This window comes from Chiloscyllium punctatum, chromosome 6 (assembly GCF_047496795.1).
Source record: "Chiloscyllium punctatum isolate Juve2018m chromosome 6, sChiPun1.3, whole genome shotgun sequence".
NCBI classification, from domain to species: domain Eukaryota; kingdom Metazoa; phylum Chordata; class Chondrichthyes; order Orectolobiformes; family Hemiscylliidae; genus Chiloscyllium; species Chiloscyllium punctatum.
In genome coordinates, this window is record NC_092744.1 from 29,307,438 (window position 1) to 29,333,039 (window position 25,602).

At 39.7% G+C, this 25,602-nt stretch overlaps 1 protein-coding gene across 1 annotated transcript in view; it reads right to left on the reverse strand.

Moving 5' to 3' along the window:
* LOC140478814 (uncharacterized) overlaps positions 1 to 25,602 on the reverse strand; it is a 309,839-nt gene that overhangs the window by 267,414 nt on the left and 16,823 nt on the right. The window contains exons 2-4 of the mRNA XM_072572218.1: positions 19,543 to 19,677; positions 16,407 to 16,516; positions 15,353 to 15,457 (exon numbers count right to left, since the gene is read on the reverse strand). Of these exons, the coding sequence (XP_072428319.1) occupies positions 15,353 to 15,457; positions 16,407 to 16,516; positions 19,543 to 19,677 (350 nt within the window). The remainder of the gene's footprint in view (positions 1 to 15,352; positions 15,458 to 16,406; positions 16,517 to 19,542; positions 19,678 to 25,602) is intronic.

Genomic DNA, 25,602 nt, shown 5'->3' on the forward strand with positions numbered 1-25,602 from the left:
TTTTTCATCATTTAATACCAGAAGTAGGGGAGTGGCTATATTGGCTTGAAAGAACCTCCCATTTAAGTTGTTAGTGTGTTCAAGACACATCCGGGAGGTTTGTAATTCTTAAAGCCTTGATAAATGAGGAAGAACATGGTGTTTTAAATGTTTATTGCCCTCCAGCTCATCCCTTTAAATTTTAGTAGATGCTTTTTCTAAATTGATAAGTCTCGAGTACTGGTAGAACATCATTATAGTGGGAAATTTTAACTGTCTCATGGACCCCACAGTATGCAGTTTGCTCAAAGGTCCCTCAATACCCTCTGTGCAAACTAAACAGTTAGTGGGTTTGTGGGGGGGAAGTTAGGGTTGATGGACGTCGGGAGGCATCTCCACCCTACTGGTAGGGAATTTACGTTTTTCTCCAATCCGCACAGATGTCACAGTAGGATTGATTTTTTTTCTGACCCCTGCGGTAACCCTGGATTTGGTGTCATCGTATATAATTGGTAATATTACCATCTACGATCATGCTTCAGCATACATTATGGTTAAGATTAAGGATGTTACAGTGGCTTCGAGATACTGGCGAATGCATCCCTTTATCCTCAAGGATGATAAGTTTGTGGAGTATTTCTCCAGGGAATTTCGGGCATTCCTAAACAACAACTTCGGCTCGGTTAGTAGCTCATCTGTCCTCTGGGAAAGTGTCAAAACCTATGCTGGGGAGTTAGTTATCTCATATTACTCCAGCAGGAAGCAACAGAAGGGTGAGCAGTAACGTCTCCTTGAAGCACTGTTGAAGGCAACCGAGAAGGCTTACTTTGACAGACCCTCGTTGGTCAAACTACAGAGGATTATGGCACTGCGGTCTGCACTGAATTCCATGCTCATGCAGATGGCAAAGAAGGAGCTGGCTTTTGCAAAGCAAAGGTTATATGAGCATGGTGACAAGCTAGGCAAATACTTAGTGAATCTCGCCAGAAAAAGGAGTGCCCCAAAAGCCATTATGGCGATTAGGGAAGAGTCTGGGAACCTGACATGATTCTAAAAAGATTAATGCGGCGTTCCAGAGATTTTACTCTCAGTTATACCAATCCGAGGATTGTAAGGAGGTGCAGACAAAAATGGAATCTTTTTTTTTTGAGGATCTGAAACTCCCAGGTGTGACTCCCGAACAACAGTCCTTTCTCAATGCCCCATTATCAGCGCAAGAAGTGCAGGAAGCTGTGAGGCAGCTTCAGAGTGGAAATGCGCCTGGTTTTGATGGACATCCCAGTGAATTCTATAAGGAATTGATAAATATATTGTCAGGCCCGATGCTCAATATGTTTAATGATTCATATAGTCACAATTGTCTCCCGCCATCTCTGAGAGAGGCCAACATTTCACTTATCCTTAAAAAAGGAAGGACCCAGAAGACTGTGGTTCATACAGGCCCATCTCACTCTTAAATGTGGACGTTAAAATCCTCTCTAAGACTCTCGTGTTAAGGCTTGAGACTGTGTTACCTTCTATTATTAAAGAGGATCAGATGGGCTTCATAAAGAGTCGCAGATCCTCCAATAATGTTAGGAGGCTGGTTAATGTAATTCAAGCATGCCAACAACAGCCAATGCAGGGATTGGTGAATTCTCTAGATGCACATAAGGCATTTGACTGAGTTGAGTAGCCGTACCTTTTCTATACTCTGGAGCGGTTTGGTTTGGGCGAAGTCTTTATAAGATGGGTAAAGGTTCTCTACGGTGTCCCTCTCACGGTGGTCATCACCAAGGGGGTATGATCAAGGAATTTTGATATTTTTAGGGGCAGCCAGCAGGGCTGTCCCCTATCACCATTGCTTCTTATGTTGGTGATTAAACCATTGGCGGAAGCCATTCATGGGCATCCCAATATATCAGCTCCAGAAGTGGGGTCAAACTTACATAAGATTTTGTTGTATGCAAACGATGTCCTAATTTTTTTGACAAATCCAGCAGCTTCAGTGCCTCGCCTGATACAATGCATTCACACATTTGGTGCTTTTTCGGGGTACAAGATTAATTTTGCAAAATCAGAGACTAAGCATAAGGGTAGTCTTACGAGGGAGCTAGCTCTTGAGGGCGACGATAGATTCCCATTTAGGAGGTCATAGAGGGTTTTGTGTATTTGGACAAATTCATTACTCCAGTTCTAGGTCGGCTGTTCAAAGCCAATTTTATCCAATTATTTGAAAAAAAATTAGACAAGATCTTCAAAGATGGGAGGCACTCCCAGTCTCATGGTTGGGTCGGATACCGCTTATTAAGATGAATATTCTTCCCCATTTGCTATACCTTAAACAGATGCTCCCCCTGCTTTTCAATAAGCAAACACTCAGGAGACTGAACGGCTGGTTCAGCTCCTTTATTTGGCATCGTACGCGGTCCCTCATTAAATTAGCCAAACTGCAACTGCCTTACAGATTGGGGGGAATGAACCTTCCAGACACTAAAAATTACCAATTAAGCTCACTTTTGTCCTACGTGAGTGATTGGGTTTTTAGAGATCCTTTTTCAATATGGCTAGATGTTAAAGTTTCCCAAGCAAGGTGCCCCCTTACCAGTTTGCTATTTTTGGACAAAATGAGGACAGTTAGGGAATATTGCCATAACCCAATAGTTATCAATACTGTTAAAGCATGGAGGGCAATTTGGCAGAGGGAAGGCAATATTGGCAAAACATCTTTGTTTACACCGTTAGTGGGTATGCCGGGTTTTCAACCGGTATGACAGATTCAGGATTTAAACGTTGGGCAGCTAGGGGTATGTTTTGCAAGGGCAATTTATTTGAGGGAGATGTAATGATGTCCTTCGATCAGTTAGTACAGAAGTAAGAGTTATCTAATACAGACCTCTTTTGTTTTTTTTCAAGTTAGGGATTGTATTAAAAAAAAACACTTTTGACTGATCTCTACAAATCCGACATAGAGAGGGGGGTGCTAAGGGCTAAGAGTACACTCTGTCAGTACTTTATATCATCAATTGGGGAGGGTGCCCCCTCAGATGAGTTTGATCGACTCTGCATGATGATATGGGAGAGAGAGCTGGGTGTTGAAGTTTCCTCAGGCATGGGAGGATATTTGGGAGAATGCAAGGAAGATATCAATTTGCAATAGGACCCATGCTTTACAGTTGAAGATTTTCCACAGGATCCACTTGGCTCCGGACTTTAAAGCAGGGATATCTTCAGCATGTCCCAAGTGTAAGGTCTGCACGGGCACTCTTACCCATTATCTCTAGTCCTGCAATAGCCTTCAAACATATTGGAGTACTGTGGCAGGTGCAGTGGAAAGGCTCTTGGTTGTAAGGGTGGAGAAGGACCCCATCTCTCTCCTTTTGGGCCAGCCCACTGAATTTCTTACAGACGTGCATAAGAAAAAATTTTTCAATGTTCTCACGTTCTACGCAAGAAAGAATATCTTGGTAGGTTGGATATCTGAACCACCCCCCCCCCCCCCCCCCCCCCCCCCCCCCGGGGCTGTCAGGTTGGTGGATGATCATTATTAAGCATATTCCCTTGGATTTTCTCACAAATACAGTACACCACAGAACTGAGAATTTTTATAAGACATGGCAACCCTTTTTGGAATACCCTGACACAGATTTATCTGCCACATTAACAAGGGCTTTTATATAGCCGTAATGATTGTGTTTTATGAGTTCAATATCTGGGGAGGAGGAAATGTGAACGTATGAGCGTTTTGTTTGGCTGGGCTGAGTTATTACTATTTATTAGTTTGTTGTTGGTTATTTATATATTTAGTTAAATAGCCAGTTTGGGTTTTTTTTATTATATACTTTGCTATATGTTTATATATTTGTACATGAGAGTAGGTTGGGGTTTTTATTTTACTTGGGTTTTTTTTCTTGTACTGTTTTGAATTGTGTTGTTTTGTACTTGTTGGAATATTTAAAAATCTATTTTTCCAATAAAAATATATTTTCAAAAAAAACAGGCTGGCAAAATATTCTAAAAGAGCAAACATACTTAAATTTTCAGTTATTAATCAAAATGATTCTTTTTACTGCAGATTACATTTAACACCTGCATGACCTAGTTCCATTTAGAAGAGGACTATACCCCAAGGTCATTTCATATTATTAGTGGCAGTTGATTTGTGAAGTGTTCCCAAATGTTAAAGAATTAACCCCATAAAAAAAGATACATGATGTCGCTGAGGGGAGGAAGACACCTCATCAATTATATTTCACTCCAGCACACTGTCTTTCTCAAGTGAACAGAACAGTATTAGTCTTAATGCAAAACCATTTCTGTCCATCAGTTCTTTCTTTGAAGGTAAAAAGGATTCATTCCCAAGGCTTGCCCAACTCTCTATATTGCACGGATTTTCTGCAACAGGGTCATTTCAGTGGGTGATTAGAAGGCCACATGTCAGCAAATCTCTGAAAGCGTTCACACTATTTTGTTATTACAGTCATATTCTCAAGCCTATAAAATTCCTTGGCATATAGATCAGATCTTCATAACGCAATTTCAAAGCTGTCCGAATCTCAGAAATATCATCAAGTTATCCTGACTCCTAAAATCATGTCATCCTCTCTACTCTATAGAGTCCAATATACAAATATATTATTTTTCTACCATATGACGGAGATATATTTAAAAAAGGAATTTCATAAAACATAATGTGTTTTTTTTTGCCCTAGGTGACAGAAAGCATCAAACAAATTTGACTTGATAAGCCAAGTGCGGATACATATATGTGCGTGCAAAACACTTGATTCAACTCTGATTCTCTGACAATCAACCTCCATATCCAAACACTAACATATTGAATTTAACCCTGCTTCAGGGAAGCCATTCCTTTGTGACTGCTCCAACCAATATGTTGCTAACTGGTAATTATGAACAGCTGTTTCTAAAGTGCTTGCTGGATGGAGTGAACACAGAACAGCTCATGGGGTCAAGAGCAGAAGGAGTGAAATATTGTAGAAATTCTCAGGAATTGTGCTATTCATCAAAGTGTTGGCAGTCTCTCAGTCCTGCACTCAACAAACTCTTCAAAAACATAAAAGCTGTAAGGTAGATTTTGGAAAGTGGGATGCAGTACAATGTTAACATTGGCTTTTTGGAAACAGAGGAAGTCTGTAGTAACATGGTCCTTACCATAACCTCCAGGCACTGCAAATCAGTTCACACAGTATTTTGCAGGAACTGTCACTCTGCAATATAGGAAACACCTCAACAATTTGACACAGTAAGCTCCCCACAAATAGGCATATAATCACAAGTAGATAGTCTGTGCTTCTGACTTTCCCTTTGCTTTTTCAAAATTATATCATAGGAACTTTAACATCCATTTGAAAGTACAAACAAAGCCTCAGTTAATGTCTCATCAGAAATGTTGCACTTTTAACACAATTCTCCTTCAGTGTTTCACCAGGAGTCAGCCTCAATTTTTGGATTCAAAACCTGGAGTGGGACTCAAACCCAAAACCTTCTCACTGAAGGGCAAGAAGAGGCAACAATTAGCAGGATAAAGTTGCAGGGCTTTTAACAGATTTCAACAACCTCAGCGATGACTTTCAAGTTAGCAGTCCATAACATCTAGAACTCCCAATTAAAATGATTTGTTATATAAAATTTACTGATTAATTTCCTAGTAGTTTGTTTGCAATCAGACATTGAGCAGGTAAAGCTATGGATGGCAAACTCTGTATTCGACTAATCTTACATTTCACTTCGCTTTATAGATATAGACAGCAACAGGTTGCCTGACCTTTTAATGATATGGATAATTATACTAGAACCACAAAGACATTAGCTTGACCAAGCAAGGCTCTTCCTACACGAAACACACAATGCTTGACCAATAAGATCTGTTCACAAAAATAAATCATAAATTAATTAGCTCCTATACAAAATTTCAAAATGATAAAATATGATAATAGATACACCAGATTTAATATTGGTGGAATTGTGGTCATTAATATGTGCATTTGAGACCTCTGTACAAGACACTTGCCTAGTGATGACAGGTTAAAACTAGCTAAAGCCGCACTTCCTTTTAAGGCAGAACCAAGGAAGGTAGATTTGGATCCACTCCCAAATAGGAATCAAGTCTTCAAAATATGGATAATGGTTTTCACACAGATCAATAAGTTCTGGTAAAATATAATCTCTGCTCAACAGAATTAATGTACACATTCATTCACTGATATAGATAACCCAATTTCTAATTGATCTAGTTGTTAAACATTGACTTGTTTTATTGAATGATATAACAATCACATCATAACAAACATCCAATAAATATAACTTCTGAAGTCCGGTCACCCAACTTGAAATATTAACTCTGCTTTCTCTCCACAGATGCTGCCAGACCTGCTGAGTTTCTCCAGCAATTCTGTGTTTGATACCTAAAGATAGAGATGCCAAGCTGGCAAAGTGACAAAACAGGACTACTTCCATGCCAATCAACATAAGCAAGTGATAGGCAGATGTAAGTGACTCCACAACAAACAGATCAGATTTAAGCTCTGCAGTCCTGCCATATCCAGTCAAGAATAGTGGTGGACGATTAAATAACTAGAGGAAATGACTCCACAAATACTTCCTTCCTCAATAATGGAGAAACCCAGCACATCAATTCAAGAGAGAAGTCTGAAACATTCACAACAGTTTTCAGGCAGATATGCTGAATGGATGATCAATCTCAGCTTCCCCCAGCATCATAGATTCTAGCCTTCAGTCCATTCAATACATCCCATGTGATATCCAGAATCAACTAGAGGCACTAGATACTGAAAAGACTCTGGGCTCTGACAACATTCCAGCAATAGTACTGAAGACCTGTGTTCTCAGAACTTTCTGACCAAACTAAGCTGCAGCAGTATTTATACCACACACAAATGACAGTTTACCATAATCCTTGAGACAGTAGGACATGGAGGATACTGACGAGAGCAGCCATAGAATGTAGATATTATTCTGATGTACGTCACAGGCAACAATGTACAAATACAACATGGTTTTTCAGTGGGAGTCACTGGTTAGCTGCAGCGAACTGCAAGTTTCTTTCATTGCTTGCACTCCCTCTTTCTTCAAAATAGTCCTTAACACTACCTCATGTAGCCAGTTTTTGATCAGATGTCTTGACATGTCCTTGTTGCAAGTGCTGTTTGATCATTCTTTTGTGAAGTCACTTGAGATCTTTTACTGCAGGAAAAGGAGCTACATGTATGTAAATTGTTGTTTGTGCATCATTCATTCAGAATAGCATGGCAGTATTTGATGGTGATGCTGAATTCATGGAAGCTGTGTCAGTAAGTCTCTGTAAACTTGCAGTTGTGGTTGAGTAATATACCTAAAATTGTGCATTTAACATAATATTATATTTGCCCTAACCATACTCTACAACTGCCCTCAGTCTTTAATGTAATGCTTGCGTGCAAATATTTTCCCCCTAACTGGATCCAAATGTCCGTCTTGTTTCAAGTTCAGAGGAATTCCTGACATTTTCAGCAGGACACAGGTTAAGTATGGGCTGTTGATTAGGATGCCTTGCTGAGTAACAATTCTTTAAAATTTATGTGTTGTCCAATTCAAGTAGTCAATTGAAAAGGCATGGATTAGAACACAATCAACCGAGTCATAGAGAGGACATAAAGCTCTGGACAGAAAAAAAAACTTTTCCGAGTTTGAAAGGATCAAACTCAACCATTCACACAAGTTTCTGGGATCCTGCTACCATTAACCAAGGCAGCTATTTGAAATCTGCACAAATGTGAACAGAAATTTGAAGCGGAAAATATGAACCTTAATTTGCGTACATAAATTCAACATCTTAGCAAGGTCTGGCCCATATGCTTAGGTTAAAATTGAGGGGTGATAGATATAGGACAGATGTCAGAGGTAGTTTCTTTACTCAGAGAGTACTAAGGGTATGGAATGCTTTGCCTGCAACAGTTGTAGATTCGCCAACTTTAAGTACATTTAAGTCGTCATTGGACAAATATATGGACGTACATGGAATAATGTAGGTTCAAAGTTTGGGAGAAGATTTGTAGCTCGGGTGCTCGTTGTTGTGGTTCTGTTCGCCGAGCTGGGAATTTGTCTTGCAAACGTTTCGTCCCCTGTCTAGGTGACATCCTCAGTGCTTGGGAGCCTCCTGTGAAGCGCTTCTGTGCTGTTTCCTCCGGCATTTATAGTGGCCTGTCTCTGCCGCTTCCGGTTGTCAGTTCCAGCTGTCCGCTGTAGTGCCCGGTATATTGGGTCCAGGTCGATGTGTTTGTTGATAGAGTCTGTGGATGACTGCTCAACAAACACATCGACCTGGACCCAATATACCGGGCACTACAGCGGACAGCTCGAACTGACAACCGGAAGCGGCAGAGACAGGCCACTATAAATGCCGGAGGAAACAGCACAGAAGCGCTTCACAGGAGGCTCCCAAGCACTGAGGATGTCACCTAGACAGGGGACGAAACGTTTGCAAGACAAATTCCCAGCTTGGCGAACAGAACCACAATAATGTAGGTTAGATGGGCTTCAGATTGGTATGACTGGTCGGCACAACAGCGAGGGCCGAAGAGCCTGTACTGCGCTGTAATGTTCTATGTTCTATATGTTCTATGTTAGCTCTTTTGAAAAAGTTTATCATTGAGTTTAAGGCAAGTACTACTGTCTCTTCCTCCATTGGCTCAGTTCTTTGTTCTTCCTCTATTAGACTGCCTGTTTCTACTTGCTCTGCCAGCTCTAAGTGATTTACGATTACTGACTATTGGGAATTTTCAGATTAAGAAGTGAAGAGCTATATGAGGGCAAGAAAGTGAGGGGTACAGAATGACAAGTGACATTAAACAGAGGGAGGAAGGTCAAGCGGGAGGAAAGAGGAAGAATGCCACTTTAAAATTTAGAATCCCTACACAGTGAGGAAAGAGGCCATTCAGCCCATCAAGTCCACATCAACCCTCCAAAGAGTATCCCACCCAGACCCCAGTATGTCTACAACTTTCATATTTATCATGATTTAACCACAATCTGCACAGCTTTGGACTGTGGGAGGAAACCAGAGCATAGCCACACAGGTATGTGTAGAACAAATAAACTCAACACAGACACGACACAGTCACCCAAGGCTGGAATTGAACCCAGGTCCCTAGCACTGAGACAACACTGCTAACCACTGAACCACCATACCAACTTGAACAGCAGGGAAGGAAAAATGCTAAAACATCAAGAGAAATTGCAAGAAGAGAAGAAAACTTAGACTAATAGAAGCTTGTTTGTAAGGGTGACAGATTTGCTATCTAACTGTACGCAATATATAGGCCTGCTGGCTGTCTATTATATATCCTGTCAGTATTTTTTTATTTCTTTGGAAGAAGATTGCCCACCAGGAAGCAAAGATGATCATCTGCTTCTAAATTTTCGATTGAGCATGAGACTTCAGAGTCTTGTCATTTAAAATCCTGCAGAACCAGAGGAAGAGAGCAAACACACAGGAAGTAGTTTGAAGAATTCATTATACATAGTAGTTTTATATAATATCCACAGCACAGAATATAGTTTTCACACCAACAGGTCCATGCCAATTTCTATGCACCACAAGAGGTTTCAAGACTTTGTCAACTGCCAGTCTCAAAACGTATGGTGCTGGAAAAGCATAGCTGTTCAGGCAGATCCGAGGAGCAGATGAGTGGACGTTTCAAGCATGAGCTCTTCATCAGGAATAACCAGTCAAGAAGTGGTAGAACTCACAGGGATGCTCTGAACAGCAGTAACAGAACAGTCATGACTGGAGCCTTCACTCTTGATCAACTTACATGGGATATGGGCGATGCAAGAATTTGCCACCCATCGCTAACCTTTTCAAAAATTTGTTTGTGGCATGTTGACATCACCATTAGATGTGCATTTATTGCCCAACCCTAAGAGAAGATGGTGGTGTTGAGCTGCTTTCTTGAACTGCTACAATCATTGGAGTACATGGGCACCCACAATGATGTTAGGAAGCGTATTCCAACATTTGACCCAACAACACTGAAGGAAAGACTACATAGTTCCAACTCAGAATGGCTAGTGGCTTAGAGACAAACTTGTGGGTGATGCACTTGCCCTTCCAAACGGTAAGGTTTACAGATTTAGAAAGTGCTGCCTAAAGAGCCTTGGTCAGTTATTGAAGTGCATCTTGTAGGTGGTACACAGTGCTGGCGGAGATGGATCATCCACTCAGCAGTTCTAACGGGTGCAGACATTTCTGCCTTGAATTAAAGTACTAGTCTTTCCTATTATGGAGAATAGGGATTTATATATTGAGCCTTACATCTTCTCAATATTTGACAGGACAACAGAGCTTAGATCAGATCACCAGTTTTGAAAAAGAGTCATACTGGACTCAAATCATGAACTCCGTCTCTTTCATCACATATAGTACCAGTCCTGCTGAGTTTCTGCGGCTCATTCTGTTTTATGACCCACTATCACTAGTTTCCATACACACAGACAAAGAAGGACACCACTTTGACTCGGACAACACACACATCCTTGGACAGGTGAAAAAAAGACATGCAAGAGTTCTGAGAGCCATGGTATACTAACCAGAACTCCATCAGAAAAACACATCAACTTAGATCTTATCTATTTTCCCTTGAAAAAAAAATCCAAAAATGGCATCACCCTTTAGAAACCAAGACCTATAAACGAGGGGGGGGGAGAATACCACCAGCATTTCACCAGAGACTTTCACTGATGATGTTACCTAGTCATGGTGATGAAATGTCTGAAAACAAACCTTCCAGCTCAGCAAGTTAACTTACATACTTATCAATCTGAGCTAAAAGTCTTCTAAACAAATTCTGCTTTAATCTTAGATCGGATCTATAGGGCTGCCCTTGATCTGTGTGGCTTGCCAAGTCATTTGAGAAGCTAATGAAGAGTCAACCACACTGCTGTAAGCTTGGAGTCACATGTAGGATAGACCAGATAAAGATGGCAGATTCTCTTCCTTAAATGACATAAGTAAATTAGATTTTTTTTAAAAAACAACAATTGATGGCAAGCTTATGGGGTCACTAATACTGAGACTAGCTTTATATTCCAGATTTATTAATTGAATTTAAATTCCATCAGCTGCTGCAATCATTGTAACTGATCACTTTCACATCAGCCATGCTTCATTTGGTGACACACTTGCAGCTGAGTAACAAAGTTTCAGATTCAATCCCAATTACAGGGCTTGAAAATTAAATCAATGCTGACACCCCTGTTGAGGGAGTAATCCACCACAAAGGTTCTGTTTCTCGGATGAGGTTTTAAATGGAAGTTCTTTCTCTGTACTCTTGCATATGTAAAAAATATTGTGCACCACTTCTATGAAGAAAAATAGAGCACTTATCCTTCATGACCTGTTCAATAGTTATTGTTTTATCAACAACAGAAAAAGAAAAATTGAGTCATTATTTAAGTAAGGATGTGAATTCGTTGGAAGAAGCTTAGGGAAGGTTCACTGAATTAATAACTAGAATGAAGAGGTGTCATGAAAAAAAGGATGGACAGGCTTGCTTTGTCTCCACTGGAACACAGAAGAGTGGAAGATGATTTGTTTGAAACATAGAAGATCCTGAGAGGTCTGGACAAGGTGCAGGCGAAAGAATCGACAAGCAAGGGTCATGAGATTTTTTTCTTCTGAGAATCATGAGTCTTTGGAACTCATTTCCTCAAATGAAGCATAGTCTTTGAATATTATTCCACTCAGAGATAGATTCTTGATAAACAAAGGGATGAAAGGTTATCAGGAATAGGCAGGAATGTGGAGTAATCAGATCAGCTATGATCTTATGGAATGGTGGAGGTTCAAGGGTTCAAATGGTCTACTCTCACTCCTCAATGATTGTTTGTACAACATTTTAATATTGTAGTGCAAATTGGTTGTCTGCATACTGACTGCTATACATTGCAATAATGTTGACAGTGAAAATACAGGGGATTTTTTGCTGCAAAGTGCTTTGAGATATCCAGTGGTTTGAAAACACTAAGTAAGACAAGATTTTCTCTCTGTCAAACATTCACAGCTTGCCTGTTTCACTGAAGATGACTTTCCTGTTGTAACTTCATCTCATGGCACTGGCAAGTTGTTAACAAGCTGGGAAACATGTTCTACTTCTTGGAAATGCAGAACTCAGTGTTAAAGGATTTCATAATTAGTTTCTCAATAAGTTAATCATTAATCACTTGACAGATCTGGGGAAGCTCCAACTCGCCTTCAATATCATTTTGGGGAAAGCAAGAAGGTGACATGATCACATCTAGATCCCAGCTCTTCATCTGTTTCCAGGATTTTCCCAGCCCTTTCGCATGAGCCACCAATCTGAGAAAACTCTGCCCTGTGCGGCTGAGGGAAAATGTTTTACCCATGGATTAACATCTCTTGACACACACATTTTTGAAGGGATCTGTAAATCTCAATAACTTTTAAAACTACTACTGACACATTTTGCACCAGCTATCTTTCTATGCCCACTGTTATTACATTAAAAATTAATCAGAGGTAAAACATCTCGAGAAAGTTAAGTTCATGACTGTCATTATATAAGTGCGCATATACAAAAATGTAATTTGAACAGGGAATAGTAACATCAATATTCAACCATTTGTGATATACCAGAGACATAGCAGGACACTTTCCACCACTCTTCAAAGTTATGACAAAAGTACAGTATAGTTCAGTAGACAATATTCTACTGAACTCTCAAAACCAACATAAAGTGCATATACACAGAACTTGATTTGCAGTACATCCACAAGTATCCACTCCCCCCACCATCAATGCTCAGTAGCAGCAGTGTGTACTATCTAGAAAATGCACTGTAGGAATTCACCAATAGAAACTCAGTCCTTATATATGTTTAATGTTGAGATTATTGGATTTCTGATTATCAATGTGCATAGTGTGGGTAAAAGTCCTTGACTATTCAATCAACCATGATTGAGCCTGCTCTGCCATTAAATACAATGGACTGAATGGCCTACTCCAGTGCTCCTCTGTCCTATTGCATCACATGCCTGACAAGTGCCTTGTAGGGGGTTGACAGGCATTGGGGAGACAGGAAGTGGGTTACTTGCTGCAGGATTCCTAGTTGCTGACCTAGCCATAGTATTTCTAGTCCAGTTCAATTTCTGACATGAATATTACTCTCTACTTATCAGCCTAAGTCTGAGTATTGTCAGTGTTTTGATATATAATGGAGTTCAGTTCAAAGCTCTCTCAGTCCAGCCTTTGTTGGTATGTTTGGATGACCATTAATATTCTTGGAACAGTTATCCTTCCATTGTGAAAGCTGATGTAGAAGATCAGGGGGATCATGCTGACCTACATATGACCAGGATGTCTGTTGCCTTTCACAATGGTGGAGCTGAAGGAGTTCCAAGGAAAATCCAAGACACTTTTATTCACCATTCATCAGAGATGTTTACAGTTTTTTTAATTTATTCATTTTATGGGGTGTGAGCATCACTGGGTGGGCCAGTATTTATTACCCATCCCTAGTTGCCCTTGAGAAGGTGGTGGTGAGCTGCCTTCTTGAACTGCTGCAGTCCACCTGTCATGGGTTTACCCACAATGCCATTAGGGAGGGAATTCCAGGGTGTTGACCCAGTGACAGTGAAGAAACAGCAATATATTTCCAAGTCAGGATGGTGAGTGGCTTTGAGGGGAGCTTGAAGGTGGTGGTGTTCCCATATATCTGCTGTCCTTGTCCTTCTAAATAGAAGTGATTGTGGATTTTTGTTGGTGCTGACTGAGGATCTTTGCAGCCTTCTGAGATAAAAGAACTCCATAAATTCATAACCTTCTCAAAGAAAAAAAATCCTCTCACTTCAGCACGAAATTGCATTATTCTTATTTTCAAATTGTACTCCTAGTTCTGGATTACCGAACCTACATCTACCCTGTCTATCCCTTGAAGTATTATATAGAGTTCAATAAGATCATCTCACATTCTTCCAAAGTCTAAGGAATACAGGCTCAGTTTACCTAACCTCTCTTCATAGGACAGTCTTGTCATCCCAGGGACAAGTCTGGTGAACCTGTAGTGCACCTCCTCTATGGCAATAAACTCTTTCCCAAGTAAGGAAACTAAAAGTGCACATGTACTCTAAGTCAGCTCCTATACAACTGAAGTAAGGCTTCACTACTCCTGTAGCTTAAAAATGTGTTGCTGGAAAAGTGCAGCAGGTCAGGCAGTATCAAAGGAACAGGAGAATCAACGTTTTGGGCATAGAAGAAGGGCTTATGCCCGAAACGTCGATTCTCCTGTTCCTTTGGTGCTGCCTGACCTGCTGCGCTTTTCCAGCAACACATTTTTAAACTCTGATCTCCAGCATCTGCAGTCCTCACTTTCTCCTAGTTTTTCACTACTCCTGTACTCAACTCATTTCATTGGCCTTCCTTAGCTGCACCTGCATGTTAGACTTCAGTGACTAATGGAGAAGGACACCTCGATCCCTTTGGGCATCTACATTTTCAATAATTACTTACCATACAAGAAATACACGGTACATGTGTTCCTTCTAGCAAAGTGGATAATCTCACATTTTACCACATGAAATGCCATCAGACTGGGATTCTGGATTACTGTCCCAAAGACTCCAAACAGTGGAGATTGCTCCCCACCTCTTGATTCCCACTAGCTTCAGTTTTGCACAGGTTCATTCATGCTGCATGTAGTTCAAATACTTTGATTTCAACAGCAGTCACTCTCACCTCAACTCAAAATCAGCTCTTATATAGTCCATATTTGGAACAAGGTCTAGGTCAGGGGCTGAGTGGCCCTACAATTCTCTTGCAGGTAATACACCATCCAGGCTAGGAAAGTTGACAGAAAAGTCCTGCTGAACAGGGCTCTTCTCGAAACATTGTTAGCTTTGGACAGAATTCATCTGAACTTCACCCTGAACTAGAAATCTTAAGAACAGGAAATGACTTTTTCATGGAGCACCTTGCCTGTTCTTCACATGTAATTTTTCTACCTTCTTTCCAATTCCTTCTATTCTCTTTTATTTGCCAGATATTCTCTTTTGAACCTATATGTACTCTTAAGTTCTCCTCATTACTGATTGGCTTGTCTACTATGCTTTTGTTTGAGTAAAGTTTAAAAGTATTTCCCCAGTTTTGAACCATTTTACAGTGTGAACAGCTTGCCTGGTTTGACATCAACCATTGAAGCCAATCAAGTGTTGACATGTAAAACAAATATGATGTCTTTACGTTCTCTAACTGCAAAGCAATTGCATGATTCGGAATCTTTTCATGTATCTTTCTGCATGATTTGCACCAAATAAGATTTAAATGTATTTAGTAAGTGAGTCAATAATTGCAAGAACTTACCGTATTGGCAACGAGGGCCCTGGAATCCCTCTGGACACTGGCAGGCTTGAAAGATTCCTTCAGCACACTTGCCTCCATTGAAGCAAGTTCCAATAGCACATGTAGCTAGGAAAACACAACACCATATTCTTAAAAATGTCTCTGCACTTTCAGGAATTCAATTCTTTTCCTCATTCTAAAAACTAATTAATTTGCTTTCACTTCACTTTTTTCTTGGGATATGGGCATGAAGTTAATGGCAGTTGTTGCCTATCCCCAGTGTCCCTTAACTAAGAGGGTTTCTAGGCCATTTCAGAGGGCAATTACGAGTCAACTACATTACTGTGGGTCTGGAGTCATATGAAAGTCAGCAAATATCCCTTCTTAAGAGGGACTGATGAACAAGATGGGTTTTATAACAACTGAAATGAGTTGTTGAACCCACTGCCAACTTTTTTGAATGAACCACGAAGCATGAAGCAGTCGTTGTCTCCTGTATTGCCCATACACTGGATGGGGATTAATGGCAATGGTTAGTCTAATTTGGTCACTTGTGCCTAAGCTTCTCTCAGAAGAGTAGACAGTGATACAACTAGAACTTGGTGTGCCATATTCCACCTTAGAGAAATACATGTAGTTAATGCATAACAAGAAAAAAAAGTGTATCAAAAAGGTTATTACCCTCTGTTGGTGAGGCCTACTCTACATTTATATTGACAAGTGCTGCATTTTATAAAATTGTATTTCACATCAAGAGTGCTCCCCACTCTTTTGAGGTTTAGAGGATTTATTGACACATTCAGCAATATTCATTTTGTAACAACTGCCCTTGTCTACTTAATTTTCTTTTGCATATTTAGGGAGGTGTCCACATATACAAACATTTTTTGTGCCCTCATTTTAATGTCTCCACTCCAAAGACAAGCTGATGTCCTGACCTGCTGTCAGGTTTACACCCTTCCTTCCAGGACCAATTCCTCAGTGCTCATGGGCCAACCCACATGACAACATCTTTATGTCATTGTACTGCAGAAATCTGAGCTGAAACACCATCAAATGAGAGGTTGATACTTACGATGTAAGCAGCCTGGCTCATCATTTTGCTGGTTCCACCCTGGACAACATTTATAGGTAGTCTGGAGCTCCACACTGTACACCTGTCTATAGGCAGTATAATACCCAGTCCTACAGGTAAAAGGAGAAGTGTTCAATATATCAAGCAATTTATTTATTTTAAAGCACCTAACACAATTCAGTTAATCATTGACAGCAGTCTTCATCTTGAAACATTAGCAGATGGAATTAAATGTAAGTTTTCACATGTGGCAAGTATTTGTTTTCAGTCAACTGAAAGTGATGTAGGAAAGGGATAAAATAGATAGGGCATGTTGCTCCTGACAACTCACGAGTGGGCATACATCAGAGAGTCCATATGCAAGACTGACCTGCACTTGTTCATGCTGTGCATGAGAACACTGCCTGGCACCAAATTATAAAATAGAAACTATTCAGCCAACCAATCTTTGACAGAAACAAAAACTGAAACAAAAGCTGGAGAATCTCAGCAGGTCTGACAGCATACTAGAAGGGAAAGCAGAGATAACGTTTTGAGTGCAGTGACTCTTATTCAAAATTTTGGTAGCTAAGAAGAGGTTTTTAAATGCTGTAAATGGGAAGCGGGATGGCAATGATTGAGAGAATAGCAAGATGGAACCCAGAGAGAGAGAACCACAATAAGGCACACAAGAGAGTAGATCATAGTTTAGGAAGTAAGAAAAGCTGATAGTGGGATCCAGACGTAGATGAAAATGGGTTAGCTGTGCCAAAGGCAGCTCATGTTATGACAAGGCTTGAAATTTAGGGATGGGTAGGATGGTGCTCAAGTTCTAAAATACTGAACTTCATACTGAATCCTGAAGGCTGCAGGGTTCCCAAGCAACAAATTAGGAGAAACAAGCTTGCACTGGGAACTACAGGCCGGTTAATCTGCTATCTATCATCGGGAAAATGTTAGAAGCTATTATTACTGAAGTTAAAGTGGGGTGCTCAGATAAGTTCAAGATAAGTAGGCAGAGTCAACATAGTTTTGTGAAAGACAAGTCATATTTAACCAATCTGTTTGGAGTTCTTAAGGAAAATAATGTGCTGTGAATAAAGGATATTTTATGTACTCTAGTTAGATTTCCAAAAGGCATTTGATAAAGTGCCACATCCAAGGTTATTGCAAAAAATAGAAATTTGCTGAGTCAGGTGTCACATATTGGCAAGGAGACAAGACTGGTTGGCCAACAGGAGGTACGGGGTAGACATAATTGGGTCTTTAGGAAGATGTAACAAGTGTATGTCACAAGGTTTGGTGCTAGGACCTCAATATTTTACAACTTATATAAACAATTTGGATAAAAGAACAGAAGGAGTGGTAGCAAATTTGCTGATGACATAGGTAGGTCAGAAAGAAAACTGTTACAAAAAACATAAGGAGATGTAGAAAAATTGAGAGTTGAAAAAGTGATCTGGCAAATCGAGTATAATATGGGAACATTTAGCATGTCCATTTTGGCAGAAGAATAAAAAGAAAGCATTTTATCTCAGTGATGAGAGATTGCACAACTCTGAGGTACAGAGAAATTGAAATATCCTCATACATGAATCATAAAGAGTTATCATGCAAGTACAGCATGTTATTAGGAAAGCTAATATCATGTTTTCATTAATAGCAAGGTTAACTGAATACAAAAATAGGGAGGTTATGTATCAATTATATTGGGCACTAATGAGACTATAACTGGAGTAAGGTGTACAGTATTGGTCGCCTTATTTAAGGAAAAATGGAAATGGAGATAATTCAGAGAAGGTCCAAACACACCAATGAGATAAGTCATTTGTCTTATTAGGAAAAGTAGATAGGCTAACTTATATGTATCTAGGTTTACAATAATAAGATTCAACTGGATTAAAAACGTAAAAGAACCCGAGGGATCTTAACAGTTTGTATGTGGAGAAGTTGTTTAACTCTTATAGGATAATCAAAAGCCAGACATGACTTAACATAGAAATGAAGTAAAATTATTTTTCTTAGTGTTGAGAGTTCCAGGGACCACCTTATGGAAAAAGCTGTGGAGCCAGAGTCCTTGAATATTTTTCAGGCAGATTCTTGCTAAGCAAGAGTGAAGGAAGGTTATGAAGGGAAGGCAGAAATATGGATTACAAGTTAAAATCAAATCATTCATGACTTTATTGAATGGTGAAGGAGTTTAGGGAAGCTAAATAATCATACACCTGTTCCGCTTCAAATATTTGTGTCGAGCAAATTTTGTTTGCACCTCTCCAACAGAACAAAGAGAGTAGCAGTGTCAGCAGGTCTGACATTATAGTTGAGACATTTCTCCTTCAAAAACTTACCTGATCTGTTCACAAATGGCTCATGGTTTCTGCTTCAATCACAAGCTCAATGTACAGACTCATAAACCCTTGACATGAAAGTATCCACCTCCTCTCTAACAAAGCCCCCCATGACGAGAACCTCTCTGTTTTGCTGCCTATCCTCATAATCTAAAACACATCTACCAATTAATTATATTATCTATTTTGTTGTAATAAATTCTCTAGCAGAGAATTTTAAAAAAGGAAGATTAAAAAATATTTTGCAAGATATTGTACCAGAAAGTGAATTCATGCTCATAAACTAACAGTTGAACATCCATTCTTCACATTCCTGTTGAGAGGAAACAAAAGAAGTTCACAAGGTGCTTCCACACAGGAAAAGGAACATGTTGGATCCTTTATTCCAGATGAACTTCCATGTATGGCTGTGGTTTACTAAGAATGGCAGAGGTCTATAGACAATCCCAGAGCCACTATCCTGGCTTTGGAAGGTATATGGCTTCTTACGAAAGAAATAAAAAGTTAACATAATGCATGTTACACTTAAAAGGAAAACATAACAATGATGAAATGCTGCAATGAAAATCGTTTTGGCTTGTTTTCAAGCACTGCTAGAAAGTGCACAGCTTCCCTGATGTCCCAGTTCTTAAAGGTCAGAAAGCCACAAAGTCAAAAAAAACTTAGTTTAAATCTCTGGTCTGTACTGAGTTATCTGAAATCTGAATTTCAGCCAAGAAAAAAAAAGCAAAAATGGTAACAGTGATAACTTTTATAAAAGTCTCTGGAGATGCACAAGGTCTGCATCAATTCAACAACATTTTACTCACCTCCTTTCATACCCTACACACCACCGTTGTGCAGCACATCCCTGTTTCCACACTTTAACCATTCGGGTGAAGGCTTGAACACACGGTTGTCTGTGTCCCACCATGGCCAGTTCCTGCTCCATACACACGTGTGGCCTGCAAGAACATTAACAATGGGAATTCATAGTGTCACATTGATGAATTTATATGTTTTATTTCAGGCAGTATTTGAACAGTCTCCTTTCCCCTACATAGAAAAAAATCTGAATTACTCCATTAAATTGCAACCTCTCAACCATTTGCAGGTTTTATTTACATTCTTATATTAAAGGTATTGGTTCTAATTCCCTTTACATAGTAAGGTACATAAAAGACATGAAGGATAAATCCAAAATTAGTTTATACCTTTTAAGTGGGATGTAATTTCAAGACTTCCTATTTGTCCCTAAATAGTTGAGAAATATTTTGTATCGGAGGTGAATTCATTGTTTTTTTGTAAAAAGCACAATTACCATTTTCAGCTTTTCCAGGCAATTTTTATTAAATGCCATCTATGAAAGGTACCTAATCCTGATTTGAAAGCCACCAAGCAATCTTTTCTCCAAGAGTAATCAAAGGATGAGGCAAATATGGTCCTTTAAATAGTGACTTGACACTGCTGAGGAGGGCAGTATACGAGGGTGCACCATCTAGTGGAGATGGTGTGCCTGACAATCTTGGTTTACAATTCTATTGCATGCGCATTGTAGTTACTGTAAATAAATCAGGCTTCACTGCAGCTAGTTTTGTTGGTCACTCCAGGTAGCTCTAGTAATTCCTTGAGAAATGAGTGCTTGATAGAAATTATATTCAGTTCAATTACATTATGGCTTATCCCAAGATTTAGTCAAGTCAATTCCTTTAACTTGCAAATAACCCTGTTCATGAAGAGTGGTACAAAATTCACTGACATGGTTTTATAATTTCATCCAATTTGATAAGTTACTACAAGTGAAGCAAAGTACTGCCAATGTCAGAGATCTGAATTAAAAACAGAAAGTGCTAAAGATACTCTGTAGGTCTGGCAACATCTGTGGAGAGCAAAATAGAGTTAATGTTGCAAGCCTGATGAGACTCTTCTTTGGAACTGATAAGTGAGATATTTGACGAAGTATAATGTATTGTACCCACAGGTGTTAGCAAAACATGTATGGATGTAGGACTGCTCTTGTAATCCTAACTGTTTTAGAGCAAATCAAGTCCTTTTGATACTTGTAATTTAAACAAAATTGTAATATCAAATCACAGCAGTCCATATAGAAAAAAATAAGGTTGCACAAGCTGCACTGTGACAAATGAGCAAATTATTTTGTAAAATGATCTAGTTGAGAGATAAATGATGCCCAGGATAATGGTAGAATTCTCTTGCACTTCTTCGAAGAACACAATGGAATCATTTACATTCATCTATTAGTGCAGATGGGACCTGAGTTTTACATCTCATTCAAAGCAGCATTGAAACACTCACTCAAATTGTACATATAGTATTGTAAATCAAAACATCAGCCTAGTTATGTGCTCAGGTTTTTAGTCAACCTACAGCATTCAACCTCCAAGTTGAGAATGCTCCACTGAATCCCAGCCATTATATGTGTCAGTCAACAATATACATAGTATTATTTCTATTGTAGCATCATAGAAATGGGACATTCAGCCAGTAGATCCATACCAATGTTTATGGTTACGTTTCTCTCTAGAACTAGAAAAGGCAGCTCTGACAGAGTCTGAAAAGTCAGGTACTTAATTAAAATGCAGCAACTCAAAAATAATCTCTGGAGTACTACCTGAGCCTCAGGCAAATTGGCATAGAGCAAATAACATTTGTGAAATGAATGTGGATTTGGAAGACTGAAGTGAGAGATGGGGACACTGCATCAGTACTGAGGAAATTGGAATCTGTCCTGTTACCAAACTGCACTGGAACTAGTGTTTTAATCAACCCAACAGCAAGGAAAGTAGAGAGAGTCTTAAATTAAACTGGGAGGTGAGGAATCACGTAGGGATCAACTTGAGACAGCAGAGCAAATTAGCAACATGGAAATGAAGATTGGAGAATGGCATAGAGCCAGAGAGAGAAAGCTGCAAGAATTTACCGAAACAGTCAATGCTATATGTAGCAAAGATAACAAAAAGTCAAAAACAAAAGGCTCTATATCTGATTGCATATTGTATTCATAACAAAGTAAATCAAATGATACCATACATTGGAGAAAATAAATATGATTTGATAGCCATTAGAGAGACCTGGTTGCAGAATGACAAGGACTGTGTCCTAAATATTGAGGGTTATTGACAATCAACAAGATAGCAATAAGAATGGAGCAGGAGCACAACATGTCATTGGTGCAGTAATTAGAGTTGGGGTTGGTTCAGATCAGGGTGTAGAATCAGTTTGAGTGGAGGTGAAGAATGCCAGGAGAAAGAAGTCATTAGTGACAGCGGTATACAGGCCCTCAAACAGTAGCAACAATGCAGGATGAAGTACAATAATAGAAATATTCTGTATTTGTAAAAAAGACATGGCAAAAATTATGGGTCATTTTAATCCACATATAAACTAGAAAACTCAGATTGACTATCATGGCCTGGCTCAGGAATTCTTAGAATGCTTTCAAAAGAGTTTCTTAGTATAGAACATTCCAGAATTAATCATGGTGCAGTGATATTAGATTTGGAATTGAGTAAGTTGGTACAATGTAATGTGATTGGATAAATTAATGACCTCAGATTAAAGGCTGCTCTGGGCAGCAGCAACCACAATATGACTGAACTTTACATCCAGTTTGAAAGGGAAAACCATGGTCCTAATATTGCATTTTTAAACTTAAGACCAACAGAGTGGGCATGGATTTGAGCTCAACAGAAACACAGCGACAAATAGTTAAGGAGTTAGTTCAGAATGCTCAGATTAAGAATATTCCTACAATGAGGAAAAATTTGAAGGGGAGGAGCCATCACCATGGTTCATGAAAGAAGAGAAGGAAAACATCAAACTTAAGGAAAAAGCATACAATTCCTCAAGTATAACTGGCAGGTCAGAACATCGTGAAAGTGGAAATGTCAAGAGAAAGAAATTAAAGTATGAAAGAAAACTAGCTAGAAATATAAAAATGGATTGCAAATGTTCATTAAAGTATCTAAAAAAGAAATGATTAAATAAAGTTACTGTTGGTTCTCCTGAGATTGGGAATGAAGAATCAGTAAGATCAAGAGATAAGAAAATTGCAAATTAATTAAAATATTTTCTTTTGGTGTTCAACATACGGAATACAAAAAAACTAGTAATTTGGAGGCAGTGTAAATCAGGAGGTGCAAGGAAGATAGGAACTTGGTGACATTACAATCACCACGGAAGTGGTACTGAGCAATGTGATGGAGATGCAAGCTGATAAGTCTTGATGGACTTCATCCTAAGGTCTTAGAGTCATAGAGATGTACAGCATGGAAACAGACCCTTTGGTCCAACCCGTCCATGCTGACCAGATATCCCAACCCAATCTAGTCCCACCTGCCAGCACCCGGCCCATATCCCTCCAAATCCTTCCTATTCATATACCCATCCAAATGCCTCATGTTGCAATTGTACCAGCCTCCACCACTTCCCCTGACAGCTCATTCCATACACGTACCACCCTCTGTGGGAAAACGTTGCCCCTTAGGTCCCTTTTATATCTTTCCCCTCTCACCCTAAACCTATGCCCTCTAGTTCCAGACTCCCCCACCCCAGGGAAAAGACATTGTCTATTTATCCTATACATGCCCCTCATAATTTTGTAAACCTCTATAAGGTCACCTCTCAGTCTCCGACGGTCCAGGGAAAACAGCCCCAGCCTGTTCAGCCTCTCCCTGTAGCTCAAATCCTCTCACCCTGGCAACATTCTTGTCAATCTTTTCTGAACCCTTTCAAGTTTCACAACATCTTTCCAATAGGAAGACGACCAGAATTGCACGCAATATTCCAACAGTGGCTTCACCAATGTCCTGTACAGCTGCAACATGATCTCCCAACGCCTGTACTCAGTACTCTGACCAATAAAGGAAAGCATACCAAACGCCTTCTTCACTATCCTATCTACCTGCGACTCCACTTTCAAGGAGCTATGAACCTGCACTCCAAAGTCTCTTTGTTCAGCAACACTCCCTAGGACCTTACCATTAAGTGTATAAGTCCTGCTAAGATTTGCTTTCTCAAAATGCAGCACCCACATTTATCTGAATTAAACTCCATCTGCCACTTCTCAGCCCATTAGCCCATCTGGTCCAGATCCTGTTGTAATCTGAGGTAACACTCTTTGCTGTCCACTACACCTCCAATTTTGGTGTCATCCGCAAACTTACTAACTGTACCTCTTACGCTCGCATCCAAATCATTTATGTAAATGATAAAAAGTGGAGGACCCAGCACCGATCCTTGTGGCACTCCACTGGTCACAGGCCTCCAGTCTGAAAAACAACCGTCCACCACAAACCTCTGTCTTCTACCTTTGAGCCAGTTCTGTATCCAAATGGCAGTTCTTACTGTATTCCATGAGATCTAACCTTGCTAACTAGTCTCCCATGGTGAACCTTGTCAAATGCCTTACTGAAGTCTATATAGATCACATCTACTGCTCTGCCCTCATCAATTTTCTTTGTTACTTCTTCAAAAAACTCAATCAAGTTTGTGAGACATGATTTCCCACGCACAAAGCCATGTTCACTATCCCGAATCAGTCCTTGCCTTTCCAAATACATGTACATCCTATCCCTCAGGATTCCCTCCAACAACTTGCCCATCACTTAGGTCAGGCTCACCGGTCTATAGTACCCTGGCTTGTCTTTACCGCCCTTCTTAAACAATGGCACCACGTTTGCCAACCTCCAGTCTTCCGGCACCTTACCTGTGACTATGAATGATACAAATATCTCAGTAAGAGGCCCAGCAATCACTTCTCTAGCTTCCCACAGAGTTCTCAGGTACATCTGAGTCTTAAAAGAGGTGACTACTCAGGTTGTAGATGCATAGGTGTTAACTTTCTAAAATTCATTAGATTAAGGAAAGGTTACATCAGATTGCAAATTCTGATGAATAGAAGTACTACAAGAAGAGAGGGAAGCAAAAAGCAGGAAACTAGACCAGTTAACTTGGTATCTGTTGTGAGAAATGTGCTAGAATCAACAATTAAATGAGGTTATTGCTTGTCACTAGGAGAAACTCCAGGTAATTTTGAAGATTTGGCATGGTTTTGTGAAAAGGAAATCATGTTTAACTGATTTATTGGAGTCCTTTGAAGGAGAAACGTGTGCTATGGATAAGGGGGAGCCCACTGACACAGAGTAAATAAATTTCTGGCAGGCATTTCACAAGATGTCACATAGAAGGTTAATGCACAAAGTGGAAGCAGATGGTATAAGGGGGTAACATACTAGGGAGAATTGGCAGAAAACAGAGTATGCATAGATCGGACCTTTCCCTGAGTGGCAGCATGTGATGAATGGAATCACACAGGAGTCTGTGTTTTGGCATCAGATTTTTACAGCTTATATCAATGACTTAATCGGGGTTAGCAAAAGGCACATTCACTAACTCTGCAGATGACACAAACACAGGGAGGAATGTACGCTGAAAAAGGGACATAATGAGTTTGCAGACAGATTGTAGATAGGTTGAGTCAGAAGGCAAAAATCTGGCAGACGGAGTATAATGTGAAATTGTTCACTTTGGCAGGAAGAATCAAAAAGCATATATTAGCTAAAAAAAAGTGGATGATTGCAGAGTTCTGAGGTGCTGTGAGATCCAGGCATTCCAGTGCAGATGTCACCAAAAAGTTAGTAAGCATGTATAACAAATATTGAAAAAGATTAATTAAATGCTTTCTTATATTGAGAGAGGAACTGTACATAAAGGGTGTCATATTTTATTTTTAGAAGGTATTGGTGCGACCACATCTTGGGCACCACTTTGGCACTTGGAAGTGCTTCAGAACAGGTTTACTAGATGGGTTGTCTAATGACAAAAGGTTGAACAGATTAGGTTTGTTTTCATTAGAGCTTAGAGACGAT